The sequence below is a fragment of the Lissotriton helveticus genome, chromosome 3_1 (genome assembly GCF_964261635.1).
Source record: "Lissotriton helveticus chromosome 3_1, aLisHel1.1, whole genome shotgun sequence".
NCBI classification, from domain to species: domain Eukaryota; kingdom Metazoa; phylum Chordata; class Amphibia; order Caudata; family Salamandridae; genus Lissotriton; species Lissotriton helveticus.
Window position 1 is genome coordinate 1,273,503,054 of NC_136061.1, and position 25,650 is coordinate 1,273,528,703.

General features: G+C 42.3%; 1 protein-coding gene and 1 long non-coding RNA gene across 2 annotated transcripts in view; one reads left to right on the forward strand and one right to left on the reverse strand.

Annotated features, from left to right (window-relative positions):
• JAM3 (junctional adhesion molecule 3) overlaps nucleotides 1–25,650 on the reverse strand; it is a 349,693-nt gene that overhangs the window by 194,793 nt on the left and 129,250 nt on the right. Inside the window, exon 2 of the mRNA XM_078681937.1 lies at nucleotides 11,057–11,122. Coding sequence (XP_078538063.1) covers nucleotides 11,057–11,122 — 66 coding nt within the window. The remainder of the gene's footprint in view (nucleotides 1–11,056; nucleotides 11,123–25,650) is intronic.
• LOC144824938 (uncharacterized) lies at nucleotides 1,215–7,376 on the forward strand. The gene is made up of 3 exons (XR_013609192.1): nucleotides 1,215–1,314; nucleotides 3,303–3,439; nucleotides 6,835–7,376. It is a non-coding gene; the product is annotated as an uncharacterized LOC144824938 (long non-coding RNA).

Below are 25,650 nucleotides of genomic sequence, written 5' to 3' on the forward strand. Positions count from 1 at the left end.
GTCATGTGTTTTTGATTGAAATGTAAATGAATCAGTCAAATTAATGCTGTTCTGAAAGGAGTCATACAATGATTCAAATAGATCATGTACAGTTGTGACGACACATAAATGTATTGTAATGCTCAACGACAAATATAACAAAAGATGCATGTGAACAGGACTAGCTGGGTGTAGCTAGTGTGCCTCTGGGCCAGAATGTACATGATGCTCAATATAACTGTACGGGGTTAATATAAGAAAAAAACATTTGCATGCGATTGGTCTCACGGGTCTACTTCTCATTACATAATAATGATAGGCGCACTGTGGTGCTCACTTCCAAGTGGATGGAGGTGGATTCAGAGATTAGGCATAATATAAGATATTGAGTAAATACGCACACACACGGTACGAGTTTTCAGTTGGTAAATTCGAGGGGTGGTGCCAGATTTGAAGAGATATAGGATCATAGATAAAGAGAAATAATTAGAAGCACGCCTGAGCCTTTTGCGGTGACATAAGTAAATGTACAGGAATTTATATAGCGCAAATCACCAAGCGGTTTCTAAGCGCTTGCTTAGGGAACCCGTCCTGGTATTCCCCTGTGAGATAACCCCGGCAGGGTATCCGCAAGGTGAAAGCCAGGCATCCCGCCGCGAGGGGCCGTTGTGGAGATTAAGCAAGATATTGCCCAGAGTCGCAGAGTGTGAACCCGTGAATCGAGTAGGCACCGGAGCGATAATTGTCGAGCCCATGGACATTTTAGGACTCAAGACCCCGCCGAGCCGGGAATTGAACCCTGGTCCCGGGCTGACCTCTGCTTCCAGGTCTGCCTCCTCTAACCAGTGAGCCACACTTCTCCACAAGGCCAGGCAGCATGTCACTATAAAATAATAAGATCTCGAAGAGCTGTTCTAGTGAAGATCAGGTGATAGTTAAACTGAGGGTATGGGCCTACGGGGATTGACTGACGCGATATGTAGATTTACGTTGCAGGTGATGTAGTATGACTAGATTAAGTGACAGAATGATAATAGGTTAAGCGCCACGGCGCCGTCTAGTAACATACTCTTGCAGGTGAGCGCTCTAGTGTTTGACGAGCGACTGCAGCAGGGCCGTAGGAGACACAATGGGGGGCTTGGGGGTGGCATTCGAAGGTGATGCACCTGCTTTAGAAAGTGGCGTATTCAAACGCTGTGTTCTAATTAGTGCCAGTTGGGGGACCTGAGGCAAGATAGGAGACAGCGCAGCCGTGTTTGTCCCGCTTTTGTAAATTTGTCTAGCCTTTCGGGAGGTTGCTTCTATTTAATAAAGATGGCTGAAGCCTCTGATAAAGTGAGGGATGTTCTTAAGGTCTTGTGCCAGGCTGGGAGGGAGGATTTATTAGCCCCTGGTGTTTTAGGTCAGGCTTAGACTGGTATTTCACTTAAGAAAAGGGCTTTCTCTGATGTCGTGTCTGCTGCTGTTGTTGCCTGTGCCTTGTCTGACAGTTCTCCTGAAGTTGTGCCTGTAAAAGTTACTAGTGCCATGAATAAAGTTGCAAAGGGAGCCCCCTCTCTTACCTCTGTCCAGCAGCCAGCTTCCTCGATGTGGAGAAGGGGAGGGGTAGGGGGAGGGCTCGCACACACTCAATCAGGGGAAAGTGTGTCAGAAAACCAGCTTCCCTTAAGAGTATAGCTGGAATTTCTGAAGAGGTTGTTTGGGATGACAGTAATGCGTTGGCGCCATCTAGTGGCGAGTTGCATTTAAACAGTTTTGGTAATGTCCAGGAGAATTTTTCTTCAAATTTAGTTACCAGACGTGACATACCTATTTTTGGGACTACATTTTATTCTAAGGCTGGGGTTTCTGGTTCTTGCGAGAGGCCCCTTTCTCCTGTAATTTCCTCTGATAGTAGCAATTTATCTTTAAATAGTGCAGCTTTATCTACTGAGGTTTCCTCAAAGGTTTTTCCAAGAAGCCATTCTGTGGTAAATTCTGATTTAAACAGTGTAAGCTTGCCTGTTAATCTGAAGGCTAAGGTTAGTTCTTTAGCCTATGAGGCTGGTGGCGAAAATGCATTTTCTGTTAGAGCGGGTAGCGAGCCTCCTGGGCGGGGTAGGTGGGTGTGGATTGATAATGAGAATACGAGTAGCTCTGCGGTACTGGACCATATTAAGAGACCCCCCTATGTCTACAAGAAATGGCGGCTTGCAGGCCAACGTTGTTTCAAGGCTGAAAAATGGCATCACGTGCAGTGAACTGCCTTTGAGCAGGTTTATATGAAACCAAGACGAGGGTTTGGGCTTATGCAGTAAGGTCAAGCCTCACTAAACTGCGTAACAAAACAAACTACCAGTACTGCAAACTTGCTCTGGGGTAAATCATCACTTCATAGTGAAACAAAACACAATGTTGACAGGACTCCTTTTTCTGTCTGAAATTAATTTTTTATATTTGTAATTTTTCAAAAAGAACACAATTTTGTAAATTTTTAACACATCACTACATCAAGTACAAAAAGTAATCAATTAGTTGAATCAAACATATACAATATAAAGTTGAACAATAAACATTAACAATCTCCTTTCACACCTTCCATACACACATTCTTACCCAGACTCACTAGAGCCACTCATACTTATTATTTACACAACATACATTTTTGTCAATCCTTCTGACACTGATTGATACTTTTTTTTAGGGACGACCTTGGAGTGTATTATGAGTTTTAAAGTATTAATACATTCTTTGAAAAATCCTAAGGCCGCAGAAAGCTGGTCTGGGTAAGAATGTGTGTATGGAAGGTGTGAAAGGAGATTGTTAATGTTTATTGTTCAACTTTATATTGTATATGTTTGATTCAACTAATTGATTAATTTTTGTACTTGATGTAGTGATGTGTTAAAAATTTACAAAATTGTGTTTTTTGAAAAATTACAAATATAAAAAATTAATTTCAGACAGAAAAAGGAGTCCTGTCAACATGGTGTTTTGTTTCACTATGGAGTGATGATTTACCCCAGAGCAAGTTTGCAGTACTGGTAGTTTGTTTTGTTACGCATTTGAGCAGGTTTCAAGCATCCTGTTCACCTCGTCGCAACCACACGGAAAATCCTGAAGTGATTTTTCCAACGCCTTTACCCGACCACAAACTTTCTCAGTTCAAAAAAGCGCTGAACTGGAGACAATTTGATGGTGGTGTGGGTGATGAACCTCAACCATCCAGCAGTTGGGCTCGTCAGGGGGATCATGCTAATGGTGACGATGAGTTATCTGATTTGGAAGAGGGTGAGATTGCTAGCGAGAAAGACTTGTCTTAAAGCCTTTTTTTTTCCAAACAGGAGGGGATTACCAACAAGATTTCCAGAGCTAATATTTTGCAGATGAAAGGAGTTGGAAGGAGCAGAGCGCTATTCCAAGGCATCTTACGGCGCCAAGAAGAAGAAGCGTTCAACACTTGACAAGCCCTGTCAAGCAGGTGAACCGATGATTAATATTCATTCTAATTCAGTTTCTAGGAAACGTAAAGCAGACTGGGTTGTCAGTAAGGCCGCAGAGACTAAGGTTTGTTGCTGTTGTGAGCCTCCTTCAAGGTTACAGAACGTATTTTCTCCTAAACCCGATACAATTCAAGACAAATTGTTGGCATCTAACACAAATTCTCAAGGGGAGAAGGACGGTAAGGGCAAAGCCATAGGTCTAAAACGGTTGTTGATGCCCTTAGGTTCGCATCTTAACAAGCATACCAAAGAAAAAATGTGGATGTGTTCAAGTTATTGCATAGGGAGATTCAATCTAAAGAAGATTCTAGGGAAGAGGCTTGGGAGCTAGCTAAAAGGCCCAGGGTCTCCACTAATATTGATTCTTGAACCTCAGCCTTTCTGATTTTTGCAGTGTGCACTGCGAAAGGTTTCCAGATCATTGGGTTTCAATTTTCAAATACTTGGAAACCATTAGAAAGGCTCAGTCAGAATTTGGAGGTTTTGCCTGGCTACATTATGATGAAGAGTTCAGAGCCAGTCTAGTCCTAGTTCCTGAAAAATCTTGGGGTGAGGTGGATAACGAATTAAGGGTGCAATGTATGTATCCTCAGAGGCCTCCCCCTACAGTGCATACTGCTAGTGGGCTTGCTATTGCTCCTTTGCACTTTCTTAACAGACCCACCCCGGGAGCGGTGGGCACTTGGGCAAAATCTCCAGCTTTAGCTACAGGAGCCTGCTGGAATTTTAACAGGGGTTTCTGCCAGAAGAATCCATGCAAATACAGGCACAAATGTTCTAAATGTGGGGGCAGACACGCTGTTTTGCAATGTTTTAGCGAACAAGCATCCGGCTCCCCTATCAGTTAAGGGAGAGGGAGGGGCACCCCATTCCAGCCTTACTTCAAATGCAATTAAACCAATTGATATCCCCAAGCTCTGTTATTGGCTTCAGTTTTATCCTTGCAGGGAGAAAGCTTTGAAGTTGGAGTGGGGGGTTTAAGGAGGGTTTTAAGCTCAGTCATCAGGGTCCTAGACAACGCAGGTTTGCCCAAAAACTTGAAATCTGCAAAGCAATTCCCACAGGTCATTACTCATAAATTACACTCTGAAATTGCTGAGGGTATGATAGACGGCCCCTTCCTTTCTTGGCCTCTTCCCAATCTTATCATTTCTCCTTTGGGCGTGGTTCCTAAAAAGACTCAGGGAGAATTGTGCATGATACAACATTTATCCTGGCCACAGGGTTTGTCGTGAATGATTTTATCGCTAAAGAAGACACTGTGGTGGAGTTTGCATCAGTGGATGTAGCTCTTGATCTGGTGAATAAGGCCGGCTCAGGAGCGGAGTTAGCCAAATGCGATATTAAATCCGCTTTCAGGTTACTTCCAGTTCATCCACAAGACTTTGAATTACTGGGCATACATTTTCAAGGACATTTCTTCATTGACAAAGTTTTGACTGTGGGTTGTGCAGTCTTTTGTCAGCTTTACGAAGACTTTAGCTCTTTTTTGCAATGGATTTTCTCATTTAGGTCAGGTCATACACAAGTGTCATTATTTGGACGATTTTCTTTTTGTCAGCAAAAAAGGATCTCAACAATGTGACAAGGCACAACAATTTTTTCAAATTTTGATGCAAGAGTTAGGTGTGCCTCCGGCTAAAGAGAAGACAGAAAGACCCGATACATGTCTCATATTTCTAGATATTGAGATTGATACAGTGAAAATGGAGGCCAGGTTGCCAGTCATTAAAGTGCAAGAAATTGTGAAAATTTTGGAACATGCTAAGATGTCACCGAAGCTTACTCTATTCAAGATACAGCGGTTATTGGGGCTCCTAAACTTTGCTTGCAAGGTAGTAAAGGCTGGGAGATCCTTCTGTCGGAGGTTGGGCTTTGCTATGGCTGGTATTTCATTACATCATCACAGGGTTAGAGTGTCTCTGTCCATGAGATCAGATTTTGAGGTCTGGATGATGTTCCTAAAAAGCGTCAACAGTGTTCCTATCAGATATTTGGATGAACGCTTTCTATGGTCAGTACAAATTTTTGTCCGATGTGTCAGGAGCTAACAGTTTTGGACTTTTCTGGGACTGGAAATGGTGCGCAGAACCATGGCCTCATAAGTGGGTTAATGAGAATTGCAGTATTGCATTCTTTGAATTCATACCCCTGATAGTAGGTTTGACAATTTGGGGGCAAGTTTTTGGCAAACAAGTCAGTGCTTTTTTAATGTCGACAATAAAACTGTAGTTGAGTTGGTGAATGGTCAGTAGGCAAAAGAGAACCTCTGCTTAAATTGTTGCAGAGATTTATGCTGGGTTGCTGGATGTTTAATAGAACGTTTAGAGTTAAGCATATCCCTGGTCTGGACAATAATATAGCAGATGCGTTCTCGTTCTCAGTGGCAGATTCCGTGGTTTGGCCCCCACAGCAGAACCAGAAAAGACTCAAATTCCTCAGGAGGCGTGGTTTCTAGCAGACTGAAGGTAAAGATGTTGGCGGAACACTATCTTGCTATCAGCACACGTTTAGCTTACAGAAGGGCTTGGGCGGAATGTATCCAGTCGGGTGCGGCTTGTCGTAACAATGGTCAAGTAGGCTCTTTACTACGTAACGATGACATCCTGCGTTTTGTTCTGAGCAATATGGAATATATCTGCTACCACCATTGCAGGGAAGCATTTCTTTCTATGGTAAGTGTTTTTGGGGTTATGACCCCCTCTTTGGGTGAGTTGGGAAGGAGAATTTTGCTAGGTTGGTCTAAAAAGAGACAGGGCACTGTACTTTGCAAACCTATATCTTTTTCCTTACTGGGGGTTATTATACCAACGCTGCCTACACTTTGTTATTCCAAATTTGAAGCTTCCCTGTTTAAACTTTGTATGTTATGGTTATTCTTTGGAGCCTTTAGGGTATCTGAATTGTTAGGAAAATCCTTTCTTCAAGGGCTAAAATATGTCAACCTCACCAAATTCACTAAGTATTCTTTTAGAATCATCCAAATCGGACCAAAGAGGTAAAGGGGCTACTGTGGTGTTGCAGAAGCTTGGCGGTCCGCTGTGCCCATGGTCAGCTTGGTTACAATTTAAAGAGTTTAAAAGTTATCCAAATTATAATTTTATTTTTCAGCATCAGGATGGATATGCCTTAATCGCTTCACAGCTTTTAGCGGTCTTGAGAAAATCTTTGCTTTTATTAGGTGTTAACGCTTTAGAATTTGGTACCCATTCTTTTAGGATAGGAGCACCATCAGAAGCTGTCAGAAGGGTTTTTTTTTTCAGCAGCTGCGAAGATTGGGCCGCTAGATATCAAATTGCTGTTTGAAATATGTTAGAGATTTCAATGAATTTTAGACATCATTTTGGTCTTGCTAACATTTGTTTCTTTCCAGGTAGTCAAATCTTTTCTCCGGCATTCCTGGCGAAGGTCTGGATCGTCGGACACTCATTCGTGAGATGGGCGGCCATACAAGCTGAGAGGAGCCACTATGGGTCAAATTTGGGTTTTAGTTTTGAGGACACTGAAATTACTTGGTTTGGTAGGAGTGGTTGGGGTCAGCTGTTGCCCAGTTTATCCGAATTGGTTTCTTCTAAGCCATCCCCTAACATTTTGCTGCTTCATCTGGGTGAGAATGATCTGGTACAACTGTCGGGCCTAGGCCTTCTGCTTGATGTTCAAGCGGACCTGGAAAAATTGTTACATCATGGCCTTCTACAAAAATCATATTCACTGCTCTGGTTCCAAGGCAAGTTTGGAGGGGTGCCGAAAAGTTTTCAGCTATTGACAGAGCCAGGCGCAAGTTTAATAGAGAGCTTCATCAGTTCGGCATCATAAACAATATCAACTGGCTATCACATGATGACATTGGTAAAGACTATTTTCAATTTTTATGACCGGATGGGGTTCGCCTGTCTTTTATTGCAAATGAACTATACCCCCTTGTGAATATTAAAGACAAATTATCTTACATTCTGGGGCTACATCCGTGGGGTTGAGGGATTGCATAAGCGGCTTTCCCTTCTGGGGGATTGAATTTTTGTGCTATTGGGTTTTATTTGGGATTTTTTCTCATTAAAAGTTTGCTCTGTAGCAAGCAGAGTTACGATTTTATTACTGCTATAATGCATAGAAGTCTATATTTCAATTCTAAAATCACGAGAAAATAGGGTGGGGGGGCAGAAAAAACGCCTTTACAGGGTTTTTTCCTGGTGGCAGATTTGGACGGGATTGAGGCAGGCAGGAAGGGTTGGAGCAGGCAGAATAGCTTAGGACAGAGGGAAAACAGAGGACAGAGGAATGAGGCAGGTGGTAGAAAGGGAAAAATCTAGGGGGTTGGGGTCGAAGTTCAAGGTGGGGGAAAATTCATGGGGGATCAATATGGGGGGAAATTCATGGGGGGATCGATATGGGGATATTTCATGGCGGATCAAGGTGGGGTGGCAGGGGCGGCTTTATATGCAAGTTCATTGATTGCGTTATTCTATTGAATTTGTCGTTGCTGAACCAAAAACGACCTTTTAACCCCATTGGTCTGTGATGTGATTCATTGCCTGAAATTTCAGGGGGGGGGGGGGGGGGGGGGGGGCAGGGACAAGTGTGTGAGTGAGTGAGTGAGTGAGTGAGTGAGTGAGTGAGAGTGTGTGTGTGTGTGTTTTTTGAGCATGCTCGCTGTGTGAGTGGTGAAGAACTCAGGCAAATTCTGTATTTTCCTAAATCTTCTTACTTTACTTCTAAAAATCTTATTGCTACCTTTAGGACTGGGTCTTCAAAGCCGCAGGTAGGTTAGGACTGAGGAGGGGCAGCATCAGACAGCAAACAAAGGACCTCCCTCCTTTGTCCTTAGAAGTGCAGACCAGTAGCGGCTGCTACCGACCCGGATGGTGAGGTGGGGAGACAAAAAAGGAAAACCTAAACAAACACTTATTTGAAATTCCCGCCACCTCTCCTTCGTCCTCGGTCTTTCCGACATCCTGTTGCTAGCTGGGAGTGCAGGAAGAAGTACACACTCTCCCAGCCTTCCCATAGCCAATCACAACGCTGCAATGCAGCATTGTGATTTGTCCAAACGCTGTGGATCGGTGCTCAGATGGGGACTGGGACGTTTTGTATGTTCCTCACCAGGCTGTGTAATGCAGCCTGGTGAGGGACATGTAAAGTGCAAAGAACTGCTTAGGATGGCCAGAGAGACCTCCTCTACCTACTCCACCATTTCCGCCCCGCCCGAGAGCCATTGAAGTATATAGGAATATAAAATGATGATAACAATAGTTATCATCATTTTGTTTCTTTCAGTGGGGCGACACTCTTCTGCCTTAACGGAGGAGCCTCCCCTGGGGCAGACTGCAGGCAGCTGTGGCTGAGATGGTAAACAATTCCTGGAGGGTTGCAGTGCAACAAAAGTGTAGGGGGTGGGTGGCCTCTGTGACTATCAGGTTAGTCACAGGTAACTGGAGGCAGGTCACAGGCCATGTGCAGGCAGGACCGGCCTTTAGCGAGGGCAAGCTGGGCCGGGGCGCCAATTTTCCGAGGGTGCATGGAGCTGTGTGCATTATGGTTATGCCAACAGCAACAACCTTCGCCTCTTGCTCCAGCCTTTTCCTTGTCTCTGCCTGTTCTTTTCAGTACAATTTACCAGAAGTGGTTTTAGTACTTCCTTATCCTCTCTTTATCCTCTAACCACTGCTGGCACACATCATCAAGCCCATCATCTGCCTGGGCAGCTAAGCTATTTGGGATTTAGGTGAGCTGGGGGAGGTCCAGGAATTTTGTGTTCAGGGGCAAGTCCCTGCTCATCCAGGGACTGAGGAGTGAATAAAGAAGGGACTCCCTACTGTTTCACTCAATTCACTACCATCAGCAAGGGTGCCAGATTTCTCTCCGACTACGCCCAGGGGCTATCTTAGCAAAGGTTGGCTCTGCCTGTAGGGCCAATATAAGTAGCGCTTTCGCAAGATAAAGGCCCTGTGACTCAAAGAAGGGAGACGAGAAATTATTTTGTTTCCTTGTGTACTGTGCACAGCTCTGGGGCATCATGCCCACTTCCAGACACCTCATCTGGTGTATTGTCCAGCTGTGGAGTCCTCATCTGGAGTGTTGTGTTAAGTTTTAGGGCCCCATCTGGAAGCTATGTCCAGTTCGGCAGCTCATATCAAGATTATTGTGTAATATTTCCTTTTCCACATTGAGAATTCTATATACCGTTTCAGAAACCCCACCTGGAGTGGTGTTTTCAGTTCTACCGCGATCATATGAGTGATGTTTCTAGTGCGAGAAGGCCACCTCTGGCGTTTGACTGCGTCAAATTCTGGAGGTTGCATTTGTAGTTATCTGGAAGGCAGGTCTAAGGAGTTGTGTCTTCTTGTGGAGTGGCTAGATCTGCCATAATGGCTACAGGAGACGCAAGCGACACGGAAGGGGACTGATTTAGAACATCAGGCACACAAATGTTTTTTATGGCCATCAATTTGTATTGGTCAAAAACATATAAAAGGGACAACTAAGGGAGCAAATGTTCAACCTTTTTTGCGTGGTGCAAGCTGCCAACATAGCTGATACACTGCTGTTTCTGATGCGTACATTTATATTCTAGGCGATCAGGTTGTCATGCTTAGAGCAATGTGTAGTGCACAGCACTTTTTTCGTGGAGGCAGAATATATAAACAGTGACATGCTGATCCAATACTTGGTCCCATGTTACTTATGAAATAGGTTCCCCTAGTGTCGCCAAAGGGCCGCTTTGCAAAAATTTACAAGAAAAAGAACAGTAACCATAGACCAAACACCAACATTAAGTTGCTAAAGTAAGAAAAGAGGAAAGAAAATCCCCTGAAGCAGTAGAAGGGTAGAGAGCAAAATATACAGTGAGAGAGCGCCTTCAAAAATACTACTCCAGATTACAGCACGGAAAAGGAAAATGGGGACCCGAGGGCAAAGGGGACATATGGGCAGCACGGACATGGTGCAGTAAGTATTTGCCCGTAGCATGCACTAAGGTCTCAAGTTTTGGATCAAGGTTGTGGTGAGCAAAAATCTGTCGGATGTAGCCTGCTAGTGCCAGGACATTCCATAAAATCTTGAGGAAGGAGTATACGGTTTAACAGTTCTCGCTCTGTCTAATATACAATTGTCTCTGCTTATTTAGCTGTGTGTTAAAGCTACATAGGTGTAGTTCTACATCAGGGTCACAGACTTCGAGTTTCTTGAATGTGTTCAATGTTAAGCGAATACAAAGACATGAATTAAAAAAAATGCTCAATAATTTGGCGTGTGCCTCGAAAAGTAGTGAAAAGCCAGGTTCAAAGCAAGTGCTGAATAGATCGGATGATATATACTCCCTGCAGAGGGGATTATGACTTTAGAAAGGCTCTCTGATACAAGTTTTACTAAAATTATGAGTACAGGGGGGTTTGAGTCTAGCGTTTACAGAAGCATCTGAAAAGTATGGACTCCAATTAATAATCCACAAAACAACTACTTTGCATTTTTCGTTATGTGCATAATGTTAACTTTGTTATGTATCTCCCTTGAACAAGTAATTTTCCGGGCATTATTAAAAAGTAGTGTCATCAGCATGAGAATATTTGTTAATCTTTCAAAGCAAAAAATACACTTACTTTGGAATTCCAGCACCACAGGATTTAAGTTGACAGAGTGTAGTTTGACGGCCAAAATTCTATAAGCTAGAAAAGGGAAAAAAATAACATTAAATCACGATCCGATAACAGAAGTGAGACTGTACAGTTGGGAGAAATGTCACTCAAATAAGCAAACACGCTGTGATTTGTTTCAGGACAGAGATATTCCATCCCCATCCCACTCTAATCCCCTAAATATTTAATGACAGAAAAGTAGGGTCCCTAAGGCTTATTACAGAATCAGAAAAATATTTTAATAAATCAATCTACTACGGATAATATTATATATATATATATATATACACACACATACATACATATATATATATACATACACACACACACATACATTTACACACACACATTAGTATTTTTTGTTTTTTTAAGGGTATGCTTTTTAACTGAATATTGCAGCACTCGGGCTAATATTAGTATAAAGTCTCATGTAAACGACAATGAATGTTCAGTTCCCACTTGATCTTGCAGTTGGATCCGTGAGCCAGTCTATGGGAAAGATTCACATGCCAACACCCTCAGAGAGCTCTCATGCAGCTTCTTTGAACTTTGAGATCCGATATTAGGGCTATAAAAGTCTACCTCCCCATTTAGACTCTTAGCGTGGGCTCATGAGATGAAGCTAAAATCCTATGGACAGGCTGGCTTGAAAAGGCCAATCTGCAGTCGGATTTAACCTAACATGCTTACACGAGACTCGCTGTATAAGGGTCCTTACACGACCTCTTCTGAGGAAGCAAGACTCCCCTTAACTCCTGCCTTCCCCCCCACCAGCCTCTTTGGTAAGCTATAACTCAGTTATCACTCATCTTGTCCAAGAGGTGGTGTTTGCCTCCAGACTCAGTTCCTTCAGCTTTGTAATATGATCCCCTGGAAGATAGGATAAGAATGTCTTTGATGAGAAAAATGCTGAACTGGAGCAAAAACGTGTGGAATTGAGGGATAAAGAGAAGGGAATTACAACGCTGTTGCTGGAAAATCACCCATGATGAATGTAGCATGTGCCAGGGGATCAGGGATGATGGGGACGATCAGGCTTACTGCTAGAGCAGGACTTCAATTGCAATGAAATGGCAGTGGGAACTTAAACTTTGGGAATGATAAAACGTTTGGAGCTAGGGTCATATTTTAATGGTGTTCTAATGCGCATTTAAAAACCCTCTGCTCAAGCCATTTGTGCTTCATATACATAGGGGTGCTTTTTAAAAAGGTTCCAACTTTATAAATCTGTAAGTTACAAACAACAGTATATGAGAATTGCGCATAACACCTGCTATAAGCTTGACAATTCAGTATAGACTGGTGTGAGAGACAGCAAGCTCAGAGGGCAGAATGACATCTCCATTCTGTCTAATTCTCTGAACTACAGCATTTAATTATTCCCTTACCAGCTCTATTTACTGGTTAAACAGGACAATATAATGTGACAGTGGCTGGCCACTCTGCTCGATGGTATATTATGGGGTATGATTCCAGTTAAGAAGATAACTCTTAAGCGGTCCCCAAATTACTTCAAGCCACGAGGAGATGGGCAACGTTTCAGCATATGTTTTGAGTTGTTCATTAGAGTATATAAAGTATTTAAACAATTTATCCTGTGTAGGCACTCGAGCACATCTGTATCAAACGCCAACCTGCCTTTCTGGCAGTAGCAATGCTATTGCGAGAAATTCCCTACACTTACAGGGATATTTCCTACCATCCCCAACAGATGTGTTAGAAATTGGGCTTGTGGATGACGGTGTGAACACCCTCAAGCAACAATCGCAATTCCTGTCAAGTTGAACCACAAAAAGTCACTAAATTAACCTGTGCTACCCCTTTGGTAGCTTCGCACAAAAAACAGTCAGGCGTATCTCTGAAAACAAAAAAAAATCCCACACCAATTTTTAGACCACAATTTAACAAATTATTTGACATCAATGACTAAAATCCAAATTGGTAGACCCGGCGTTATGAATTTTAAACGCTTTTAGTCAAAACTAGGGCCTAAAAGATCAAAGCGCCAATCACAGACATCTAGTCGTGACAGAGTAGGGCAAAGTTGAAAGTTATGGATGGCTGCGATGAAGCGCGGGTCGGATACACAAAGTGGATTCGGCCTAGTCTCGGCTTAACTTCCTACTTAGATAAGAAAGTAAAGTTCAGCGTATTGTCGGGGAGCCACTGGATGAAGGAGCGGTGACCATTTCTATATTCAGGGTTAGTCACTTTTTTGGAAGTGAAAAATCTCCAGTGGAAGAGAAGTTGCATGCTGTACCTTAAGAGGGCTCCACAAGGGCAGGGGAGGAGGAGCCGCTGCACCTGATTTGCTGCTGCGGCGAACGACGAAGCAGGAGCTACCACAAAATCAGCCTGATTGGGTATGCACCTTGGGCGGATCGGTGTACAGGTAGGTCTGAGTCTCCCAGGGGTTATCAAAGCACTTTTTGGCAGAAAATGTTTCAAGTCCCATGTTTTGGGTTTTGGCTGTTTGGGTACTATGAAGTGAAGAAGAAAGAAGCCCAAACAGGATCAGGGTAAACTCCAAGTTTATTCAGAGAAAAGAAACTTCATCCACTCTGTGCTGCTGCCTGCCTAGTTATGCCAACAGTCTCCCCATACACATTCCATATTCCATTACAGGCAAGAGGACAGTGCGGATTTGAATGATTACAAATGCAGTAGTCATAACGAAAAAACAAGCATTTGCAATGCAATGCAAAAGGACTCGCATCTATGCAAGACCTATTGCATTGCAAACGGGAGTGCAGGCGGGCGAGAAGGCACGGACAACGGGAGTGAGGGGGGCAAGAAGGCAGGGATTGCAGGAGGCACGGAAAGAAATTAGTGCTCACAGTGTAAATAAAACATACTGTGCAACACTCGGAAGTAAAGGGGCCAGTAGTCCTGGAAGGATACAAATGACGACATGCCTGTCATAAGGAGGAACAAACAAGCCTAAAACCAATCGGAAGGCAGCACTTAGGAACTAAGCCAATGAAAAAGATGGGCGGAGCTTCCACTCGAAACTGAATACTGCATGCTTCGCAAAGCAAGCAGCGCTATAGGCTCAACCTAAAGAATACAGAAATAGATAACGCACAGATGTTACAGGTACATTTAGCGTCACTTCCAAGGGTCCAGGACTGTGTGGGCACCACTTGGAGGGTAGGACTCACTTCAGGTAGGGTCCAGGTTCACGTTGTTGCCACATCTTGAGTCCCTGTATCTTAGAACAGGAGGCCAGTCCATTAACCCTTGGAGTCACTCTGGTATTTCTGGGTTCAAGCAGCAAGGCAGTCCTATGAAATACAGGGCATGCCTTCCGAGTGTCCTCTGCATTCCAGGGAAATGAAGAGTGGGTTTAAGGGTTCCCCTTTGGGGGTGATTTGTTGAGCTATACAGGTGTCTTTACCTGGTGCCAGCTTTGAATTGGAGGAAACCCTTGGAGTTTCCCCCTTTAGAATGTTCTGAAATTTTCTTCCTCTCTGCCCAGGCTCCACGGGGTCTGGGGTGACAAAAGACTCCTGTGAAGTTCTTTGGGAGTGTGTTGGGGTAGTTCCTTTGAAAGGTAAGAGTGGCAGGGAACAGCTCCGCCCCCTCCTGTCCTGGCAGGATGGCCCATCCTGCCAATACCTTGGTCCCCCTTTGTCTCACTGTCTAGGAGGAATACACAAAAGCAAAGTGCCAGTATGATCACTGTCATGTGACCCAGGACACAGACTGTAGGTACTAAATGGTTAGAATAAGAAAATGACAACTTTCTAAAAGATGAATTTTCAAAATTGGGACTTAAAAATCCAACTTTACCATTAAAGAAGATTTAAAATTACAATTCTTTTAAGATCAAACATGGCATTTTACCTGTTCCCAAACAAACGTTATCACTTATCCAATATAATAAGGTAGCCCACCTTTATCCTACAGGAGAGGTAGGCCTCACAGTAGTGAAAAACTAATGTAAGCATTTTTCACTACCAGGAGAGGTAAAACATAAAAGTACTTGTGCAACTTTTTAAATACACTGCACTCTTCCCTATGGTGTGTTTAGGGCCTACCTTAGCCCGGTGACTTACATGTATTAAAAAGGAAGGCTTAATCCCGACTAAAGGGGCATTTTTCAGGTTGAATTGGCAGTTTAAAACAGCATAAAGGATGCAATGGCATGCCTTAAACATGTTTTAAAATTGTACTTAAGTGGGTAGCACAATTTGTGCTGCAGGCCCACTATGAACATTTAATTTACAGACCCTGAGTACACGTTGTACCACTTGACTAAGGAATTATAAGCACATTAAATGTGTCAATCAGGTGTAGGTCAATGGTACCATGTTTTAAGGAGTGAGTGCTGTTCAGCAGTACGAAGTGAACAGAGTACTAAAGCCAACAAAAATGAATTGCAGCACATATAGGAGAAGAGTAAAGAAGTAAACAAAATGTTTGGGGGAAGACCACCCTAAGGCTGACAGGTCTAACATGTATGTGGTTCAAGGTTGATGCTGTGTGCAGTAATGCTGGTTGAAGTGTCAAAGTGATCTTGTGCCAATATGTTGGGGTCTCTGGGCAAACCCATGCTAAGCGTAAAACGTCAACATTAGGGGCCTTACATCCCAAACACTGCGCATTTTCCCTAAGGCCACATTTCATATATACAGTGTATGTTAGGTTATGTGAACAAACTTGCAATTGATCATGAGCAACCTGATAATCAGTGACAATGCTCCACTCTGCGTCCAGCAGAAAGACCGATCCACTTTTGACAGTGGGTAGTATAATATGTGATTGGAACCATCCTGAGAGGAAGACGTACTAAGTGCATGAACAAACCTTGTGAGAGGTGGTAATCAGGAGAAGTGAGAGAATTTTAAAGTGAGGAAGTTTGTGAGGGAATGTGTCGAAGGCAGCCCTAAAGGCTTCACAGAGTCTATAGTAAAGTAAAATTGATAATGGGGTACAATCCTTGTAACTACCAAAATCTTGGAGCCAAATAAAATCCCCACTAGGGAACAGATCGCCAAGTGTCCAGGTTAAACTTTCTTAGGACCTGTAAGGATTTTATTTCTCTGATCGGAGAAAGTCAGGGTGATGCAGTAGTAGGAGGTCTGGCGAGTAAAGCATACCCAACTTTAGCACCCATCTAGTGCCACACAGATTCAGTACACCGAACTGGGTTGATTACATTTTGTGTATATGTTACTTTAAGCATCAGAGTTGCTTGTAATGGGGTCTGACTACACGATCTTCCTCGATTGCCAGGTGTGGTAGAAATGCAGGGAGGCGATACTACTATTGGGCCTCAGTGATGAGGTAATGCACTTCCAGATTTGGTGCTGTAAAACCACCCTGGTACAGGGAAACAAGGGAACCCAAAGGTAATGCACTAGGGACCTTGGGCGGTAACTTATTACAGAGAACAGTGGACCCTAGTATTTGAAGGATCAAGGTAATGATAGGCATACACTAAATAGTACGTATGTCCTTTGACCAGCCGGACAGGATTTTATTTAGTGAATATAGACAGTAGCACAAGGATTTTACATAAATGACAAGTGGGCACGGCCCGTGACCCACAGTGAACAAGACAAAACAACGAAAAATCAGGCAAAACGAACATGGCGGTCTGTATACTTGTACTCAGTGGACAGACTTAATTATGTTTTTAAACACCATTGCACAAGTCATTATTGGACATTTCTAGTACATATGGTGCTAATTTGTCGACGACGTTTCGATGCCCAACTTTGAATACAGCGTTATTAACAAGGGGTAACCCAATAGGAGTCAAAAGGACCTGGGTATCAAATGTTATAGAAAAAATGGTCCTAGACGTTAATTCAACATACGCACTTGTCAACATAAATAAAATAATCACTTCACTTTGGATTACCATTTGATTGAATCATGTTAGGTATGTAACAAAAAACACTTTTATGCCCGATATAATTTGTTGAAGCAGGAAAATCACACCTGAAACAAAAGAAATTTACCCAAAAGATGGGAAGTTCTCTTATTTACTGTACATTTTACAAAAAACCACATTAAATTTTACAATGTAAGAAAACACAATTATTTACAAAAAAGAGGGTTCATTTATCGCAAATGGACGTGCACATAAGAGAGTGAAAGTACGTGCTTGTGTGTGAAAAAGCGACCAAAGAGGTCAGTGAAGAGATAAAAATTCAATCGAGTTCTTTAAACCACATTTAAGGTAGGAGTCCTTAAAGTGGTGGATATGAGCCTACCCTTGATGTTATTGGCAAAAAATGTAATTCTTTCTTGCTAACGATCAATCGAAATGTCCTCCAAATTCAAATCAATACATAAAAGAATGGGGGGGGGAGAGCAATAATCAGGACAAAGGAAAGGGGGGAAAAACTCAATGTGCACGGAATCAAAATGACCCACAGGGTGGGCACCCAACAATGGTGTGCCCCTAGGTGCGTAATCAATCAACACCCCACAGATTGTCAGGAAATTCAGTTCAGACGTGCTCCATCCGCACTTAGTTCACATTCGGTAGGCGAAAAAGACATCCGTTCTCATCACCCTCTCAAAAGACGTCCGCTGGACTCCAACCGCACTCTCTGCTGAAGAGGCCGTGAATACAGATTCACCATTGTTGGGTGCCAACACTGGGGGTCATTTTGATTCCGTGCACATTGAGTTTTTCCCCCCCCCTTTCCTTTGTCCTGATGAAGACCCACTTCTGGGGAAAACAGCAACCCTGACATAATCTCCCGGAGCCTGTACCTTTATTGCTCTCCCCCCCCCCCCCATTCTTTTATGTATTGATTTGAATTTGGAGGACATTTCGATTGATCGTTAGCAAGAAAGAATTACACTTTTTGCCAATAACATCAAGGGCAGGCTCATGGCCACCACTTTAAGGACTCCTACCTTAAATGTGGTTTAAAGAACTCTATTGAATTTTTATCTCTTCACTGACCTCTTTTGTCGCTTTTTCACACACGAGCATGTACTTTCACTCTCTTCTGTGCACGTCCATTTGCGACAAATGAACCCTCTTTTTTGTAAATAATTGTGTTTTCTTACATTGTAAAATTTAATGTGGTTTTTTGTAAAATGTATAGTAAATAAGAGAACTTCCCATCTTTTGGGTAAATTTCTTTTGTTTCAGGTGTGATTTTCCTGCTTCTACAAATTATATCGGGCATAAAAGTGTTTTTTGTTACATACCTAACATGATTCAATCAAATGGTAATCCAAAGTGAAGTGATTATTTAATTTATGTTGACAAGTGCGTATGTTGAATTAACGTCTAGGACCATTTTTTCTATAACTTTGAATACAGGGCATCATCTTCAGGACGGAGAAATAGTACATGTTTGTCTTGAAAGCATAATGACATTTGCCTATCAGAACAGTGGTTTCTGATGGTTATGCGCCACAGCGTTGATTCCCGCCTGCCGGACGCCGTGGATGCCATCGAGCAACCGGCTAAGAACGAACCGCGACTGGTCCGGTCTCGTTTGTAAGAGCAACCCCGCTCTTATACTGGCATAGGAATGAGCAACCCGCTTCCTCCACCAGCAGAAACCTGGTTGACCCGCGTACTCCACATCCGTGGCGCATAACCATCAGAAACCTCTGTTCTAATAGGCAAATGTCATTATGCTTTCAAGACAAACATGTACTATTTCTCTGTCCTGAAGATGATGCCCTGTATTCAAAGTTAGGCATCGAAACGTTGTCGACAAATTAACACCATATGTACTAGAAATGTCCAATAATGACTTGTGCAATGGTGTTTAAAAACATAATTAAGTCTGTCCACTGAGTACAAGTATACAGACCGCCATGTTTGTTTTTGCCTGATTATTCGTTGTTTTGTCTTGTTCACTGTGGGTCACGGGGCGTGCCCACTTGTCATTTATGTAAAATCCTTGTGCTACGGTCTATATTCACTAAATAAAATCCTATCCAGCTGGACAAAGGACATTCGTACTATTTAGTGTATGCCTATCATTACCTTGATCCTTCAAATACTAGGGTCCACTGTTCTCTATAATATGTAAAACCACCCTGATCATGCGTTAGAATAAGAACTACCCACATAAGCCTGGATTGCTTGCCAGCTCATAATACCCTGATCCTCAAGGACTGCAGAGATTTAAAGTATTGTTAAGTGTAAGAGGTATGTTGGTAAATAGATATAAAACCTTAGGCAGGATAATCATTTTAATTAAAGATATTCTGCCCACAAGCGAGAACAGTAAAGAAAGCCTTTCTTCAATTTATTTTTCAAGTTTGCCAATCGTCACTCCACAGTATACTCTTATAACAGCCTCCGGGTCTTGACAAACCCAGATATTTTAGTGATTCATCACACCATTCAAGTGGGAACTCTAGAGGGGATGCTTGGAAGAAGGATACAAGGGGAAATACAAGTGATTTAAACTTATTAATTTGGAGTCCAAAGTGTGTCCGAACCGTATGGATTGTCTAATAATAGGGGAGAGAATGTTCAGAGGGTTACGCACATACACCACCATATCGTCAGCTTATAGTGATACAAGCAAATTACGACTGGTGAAGTTTAAGGCGGAATCAGAGTAGTGTAGCCGTAACCTACATGCCATGGATTTCAACACTAGGGGCAGAGATGATGGGAGAGAGGGGGTAACCCTGCATAGTGCCATGTTTTAATATTATGGCATCCAAAAGGTAGGGTACCATGCCGATGCCCAGGCCCATCCTCTGGAGAAAAGAAAACAGTAAAGTCCCATTCCAGGGAGTGGAACACCTTAGCTGCATTCAGGAGGACCACCAGAATCTCCAATCTAGGCTCCAAACTAGTGAATAAGTGCAAACAACATACCTAAATTGTGTGATGTAGCCCTTACCAGGATAGGTTCTGATTAGCCAAGTAGAACTAGGTCAGTTAGTAAGGGTAGAACTTGCCTCTGCATGGCGTGCTATAAACACCAGGGAAAGACAGTCGAGGGCCTTAATTCCAGCTTTCTTGTGGGCTGTTGCTGATTAAAGTTTTTGTCCATACTGCTAATCGTTTAAACAAGAAAGTCCCTAAAGACAGTTTCGTGCTGTAAAGATGTGAGACAGTCTATTCAAGAATGCTGGTAGTCAATAGTATACACAAAACAAAAGGAACCGATAATGCTACAATGTCAAGAATCGACACTACACATAAAAGTTAAAAATGTAAAAAAATGATAAAAATGAACAATAACAGATCATATATTACAAGGCAAAATGTATTCGATACAATACCATTAAATACACTTATCATAAAAACATTGCATTAAAAATATTTATAATTGTGGCAAAACAGTTGTCGACGCAGCGTTTCGGTATTTGGTTAACACCTTCAGGACAGTTTTTTCTAGACAGTGAAAGACATACAGTTAATATCTTTTTTAATTTTTTTAAAAACATTTTATAAAAATTACATTGAGCTAATTGTTGACAAGCAACGATACTTTTTTTGTTCCTTATGGTAGAACATCTTAAATATTTAACATGACCACCAGCACAATTTAAACAGCTATCATTACATATGACATACAACTAATTCTACATCCAGTAAATTATCTACAAAGAATCGTCTATTGTCTCACATCAGAAGGTTACATACATATAATCTACATACCTAAATACGTCAGAGGTGAGGATAGAATGCACTATATCTCCCACTTCTGATGCATAAAATCTTAAGAATTAAAAACACCAGATGAGAGGCAAATGATGACCTCGGTGGATTAAAGCACGACGACTAATATGATTGCGTGAAGTTTAATTGAATAAAAATTACAATATCTCGAAATATCGAATAAGACTTTTTGAATAAAATATATAAGAAGTAAACATCTAAATAGAACGTACAGTCTAGGTACCAATCTAGCCAGGCTTTCTTAACTTTTAAAACAGAAACGGGATTTATATAAAACATTATTTACTTATAGGTGGTTAATTGAAAGGCCAGACCAGGCGGACGGGTATGACCCCATGACTGGGCTAAACGCATTCCTATGCCTGCACATCAGCTTAAGGTTCAGCAAACCAATCACGCCAGCAGGGTTGGTCTCATCCAATAATTATATTAAGTAAGTCCTGGCAAATCTTGAATTGTAACCTTTGGATATAACAGCTACTATATAGCGTATAAAGAATGTGCATTATCGCTTTTTTCCAGCACACCAAATATATAAATCCGTGGTGGCTCCAGTGTACATGCACTGTGAATACCTTGCATTATAAGGTAAACATTTCTTTCAGATAGAATTTTATAACCTGAAATTGTAACAAATAAATTCAGTGCAATTAGTAAATGTAATTTACATTTCTCTTCCCACCAAAGGTCGAATCCATTGAGAAGGTCATCATTTGCCGCTCATCTTGTGTTTTTAATTCTTACGATTTTATGCATCAGAAGTGGGAGATATAGTGCATTCTATCCTCACCTCTGACGTATTTAGGTATGTAGATTATATGTATGTAACCTTCTGATGTGCGACAGTAGACTATTCTTTGTAGATAATTTACTGGATGTAGAATTAGTTGCATGTCATATGTAATGATAACTGTTTAAATTGTGCTGGGTGGTCATGTTAAATATTTAAGATGTTGTACCATAAGGAACAAAAAAAGTATTGTTGCTTGTCAACAATTAGCTCAATGTCATTTTTATAAAATGTTTTTTTTAAAAATTAAAAAGATATTAACTGTATGTCTTTCACTATCTAGAAAAACTGTCCTGAAGAAGGTGTTAACCAAATACCGAAAAGCTGCGTCGACCACTGTTTTTCCACAATGATAAATATTTTTAATTAAATGTTTTTATGATAAGTATATTTAATGGTATTGTAGCAAATACATTTTGCTATGTAATATACGATTTGTTATTGTTAATTTTTATCATTTTTTTAAAAAATTTAACTTTTATGTGTAGTGTAGATTCTTGACATTGTAGCATTATCGGTTCCTTTTGTTTTGTGTATACTACTGATTACCGGCATTCTTGAATAGACTTGTCTCACATCTTTACAACACGAAACTGTCTTTAGGGATTTTCTTGTTTCAAGTATTATCCCCTGTCCCTGATTGGACTAAAAGGGGACCTCCCTCTCTTTCTCTACTTCACATACTACTAATCGAACAACGGCAAGAGCCCCTAATTGAAGGTAAATTTGGAGAGTGCTTTCCTCTTTGGAACAGATTCCTTTGATCGCTCTTGTCTTAACTACCTTTAGCTAGTCGACGTCTGATTCGACAGACTCTGCAACTCTTGCCAGATATCTGCCACACACCCTCGACGTTTTAATTGGAGGGGAAAATGAAACACACAAAAAAGTTACACAAATTCTGACAACAATAAATATATTTCATCTGGAATGCAGACCAGAAAGCTGAAGTCCACAACATACTTATTTTATGTATATTATGATCTAATGTTCAAAATTAGATATGGATTCCGAATTGTGTATATTTCCACGAAGTGGGGAAAGGAGAATGTAAAACTACATTTTTCTACTTAAGATGGGGGCTAAAAAATATGCAGAGTCCGGCCAAACTTGTGTTCCCACAGTGGTCTTACAAAAATACAGTCTTGTGTATGCCCTTTAAAGATGCACGTGCCTCTAATTCTTCGGAGGAAAAACCACAGCGCATTCTGTAATCGGCACCATGATAAGGCTGCAGACACGACAGATTCCGGCCGCCCTGTACTGATGCATGTCCCTGGGCCTGCCAAGGAAAGTGTAATTCGAAGAATGCCTGAAATGGCAGCTGAGCCACCTAAAAATATTCTGCCGCGAAAGGGTAGTAAACTGGTGGTGCGTGGGAATGCGCGCGACCTCCAGTTCAGTTCTGTTCTGGACAAAACTATGATTAGGAGGTACGGCTACTCTGTGCCCTGCTGAGACACGACTGTGTTGGGGCCTATAATCCACACAGTATGTGTGTGCAGAGCTCTTTGAACCCCAGAGTCCGGATTTCAGTACTGATTTGTAAAGCCACACCAAATCGGTCAAGGGCCATTTCAAGGCACTAACAGCCAGCGATTTCAAAATGGTTCTATTTGAAGAGTAGAACCAAGGGGGAAGCCAGAAAATGTAAATGCCCCCCACTTTGAATCAAATCTCTAATGACACCAAGTGGGTGAAAGTAGTAAGTCAAGCCCTTACTAGTAAAGTTTTGTTCACCCAAATATCCATCTAGCCATACATTTATCCTCCCACCCTTTCCTCCGCCCATCCATTCACCTATATATTTCCATTGTTACATCCTTCAGTCCATCGTTCAACCATTCTATACATCCATCTGTTCACACACCCACCCAGCCAACATTTCTTTTCCATACTTCCATACTTCCATGCTTCCTCATTACATCCGTCCATTCTTACACCATTCCGTCCATCCAAAGACTATTTTGTTCATACTTAAGTCCATTCATCCACCCATTTCCATCGTTTCACTCTTCCATCCATTCTTCCTTTCAGCCGTCCATACTTTAAGGCATCTTTGGACCCTTCTGTCCATTTATCCCTTCTTCATCCTTGAACACTACTTTTATTTACTCTTTTCGACTTGCCTTTCTACCAGCCTTCCTTTCTTCCACCTTTCCTTCTGCCCATCATTTCTTCCATCTTCCTTTCTCCACTTTCTCTTTTCCATTTTCTATGTACCATCTTTCTTTACTTTCTCTTTTGTGCTTACTCTATTTGCTGCTCTCCACACTTTCTTGATATTTACATAATTTCTTTCTTGGTCTCATGGTTCATTTAACAGCCTTTAACCTCCCACACTTCAGTACTTTCCTGGTAGCCCCTTAGAACTTTTTTGAGGCTTTGTCTGCATACCTACAGACGTAGGAGGCCAATAGAACGAATACAAATTTTGATAAAACCCACCTTACCAGGCCATGGGGGCAGGGGGACCCCAATTTGAGCTGAAAAAGCAGAGGGCTCAATACGCCTCTGAGTACAACAATACATCTCCTATGCAAGCCAACAGTCCAACACATTTCTTTTTATATACGCTGAGCCAGGTCACAAGCAGTTTCTTAAGGATCAGCCACTTGTTTATCTTCAACATCTGTTTTTCAGGCTCGTCATGATCTTCTGTAGCTAATCCCTCTATCAATGTATCCTGTTCATCTACTGCTTCAAGCGCATAACATTAGCAAAAAGATCAGTATCAAGCTTAGGAAAATCAATAAGAATTCTAAGTTGTGTCCGGTTATGTCACTGGTGTTTTATAGCGTGCTAATCACCCATGAGGGTAGCCAGGCGCTACTCAGCAGAGCAGGTGTGTGAGTCTTGCCCTGGAGGCTTCTTTAGAAAGCCAGGTATTCAGCATCTTGCTAAAGTGAAGAAGAGAGGAGGAGGCTCTGATGTGTTGAGGGAGGTTGTTCCATGCTTTAGGGATCCGGTACACGATGGGGTGGACCCCTGTTTCTCCTTCTGTGCATGAATGGGGTGTGTGCTAGTGAAAGATTGGCAGAGTTGAAGTGTGTGGAAAGTTGGTGGAAGCGAAAGAGACTGTTTAGGTAGGCAGGGCAAGTGTTGTGGAGCACTGTGTAGGTGTGGGTGAGGAATATAAAGTGCATGTGCTTGTGTATCGGGAGCCAGTGGAGTTCCCTAAGGTGTGGTGTGAGTTGGGCTCGGCATGGGAGGTTGTGGACTAGTCTGGCTAATGCTTTTTGGACGGTCTGCAGTTTCATTGTGTGCTGGCTGCTAATCCCTGTGTATAAGGTGTTTCCATAGTCTAGCCTGTTGGCGATGAGGCCTTGGGTGTTTGTTTTCCTGGTGTTGGATGGTAGCTACTTACATATTTTCTTTAGCATCTTCAATGTGTTTAAGCAGGACGAAAGCACAGTGTTTACTTGGGCGGTCATGTCTAATTTGTTGACTATGACAATTCCAAAGTTACTCGCTTGCAAGCAAGGCATGGATTCAAGGTCTGTGGGCCACCAGATAGAGTCCCATGGCGAACCCTTCTTCTGGAAGACTACCACCTCGGTTTTGTCACAAGTTTGTTTTAAGGCAATTGGATTTCATCCAGGTGGCCACTTATGTCATGCATGAGGTGAACTTTCTCCTGGTGTTGGCTGTTTTGTTCAAGAGGGACAGTATTAGTTCTTTGTCATCGTCATAAATAAGGATGTTTATGGTGTGAGCTCATATGACATCGGCCTGCAGGGTCATGAAGATGCTGAAGATCGTTGGACTGAGAGAGGAGCCCTGGGGGACTCTGCATATAAGATCTCGAGGCGTAGAGGGCATGATGACTAGTTGAGTCCCCGGATGCCTGCCTCAAGGAGTTGTTGCTGCAAGGGCAGTTTCCGGGCTGTGGTAAGGTCTGAATCGTGATTTTGTTTTGTTGAGAAGCTGGTGTTTGGCGAGGTGGTCAGAGAGGCGCTTGTTGATGGCTTTTTCAGGACTTTGGCTGGATAGTGACAGAGGGATGTCAGTAACTGGCAAGTGTGGTCGTGCCAACCGAGGGTTTCTTTAAGAGGGCGCGGACAGATGTGTGTTTCCATGGTTCCAGGGAAGTGACTGTACGGATGGAGGTGTTGAGGATAGAGGTGAGGGCCTCGC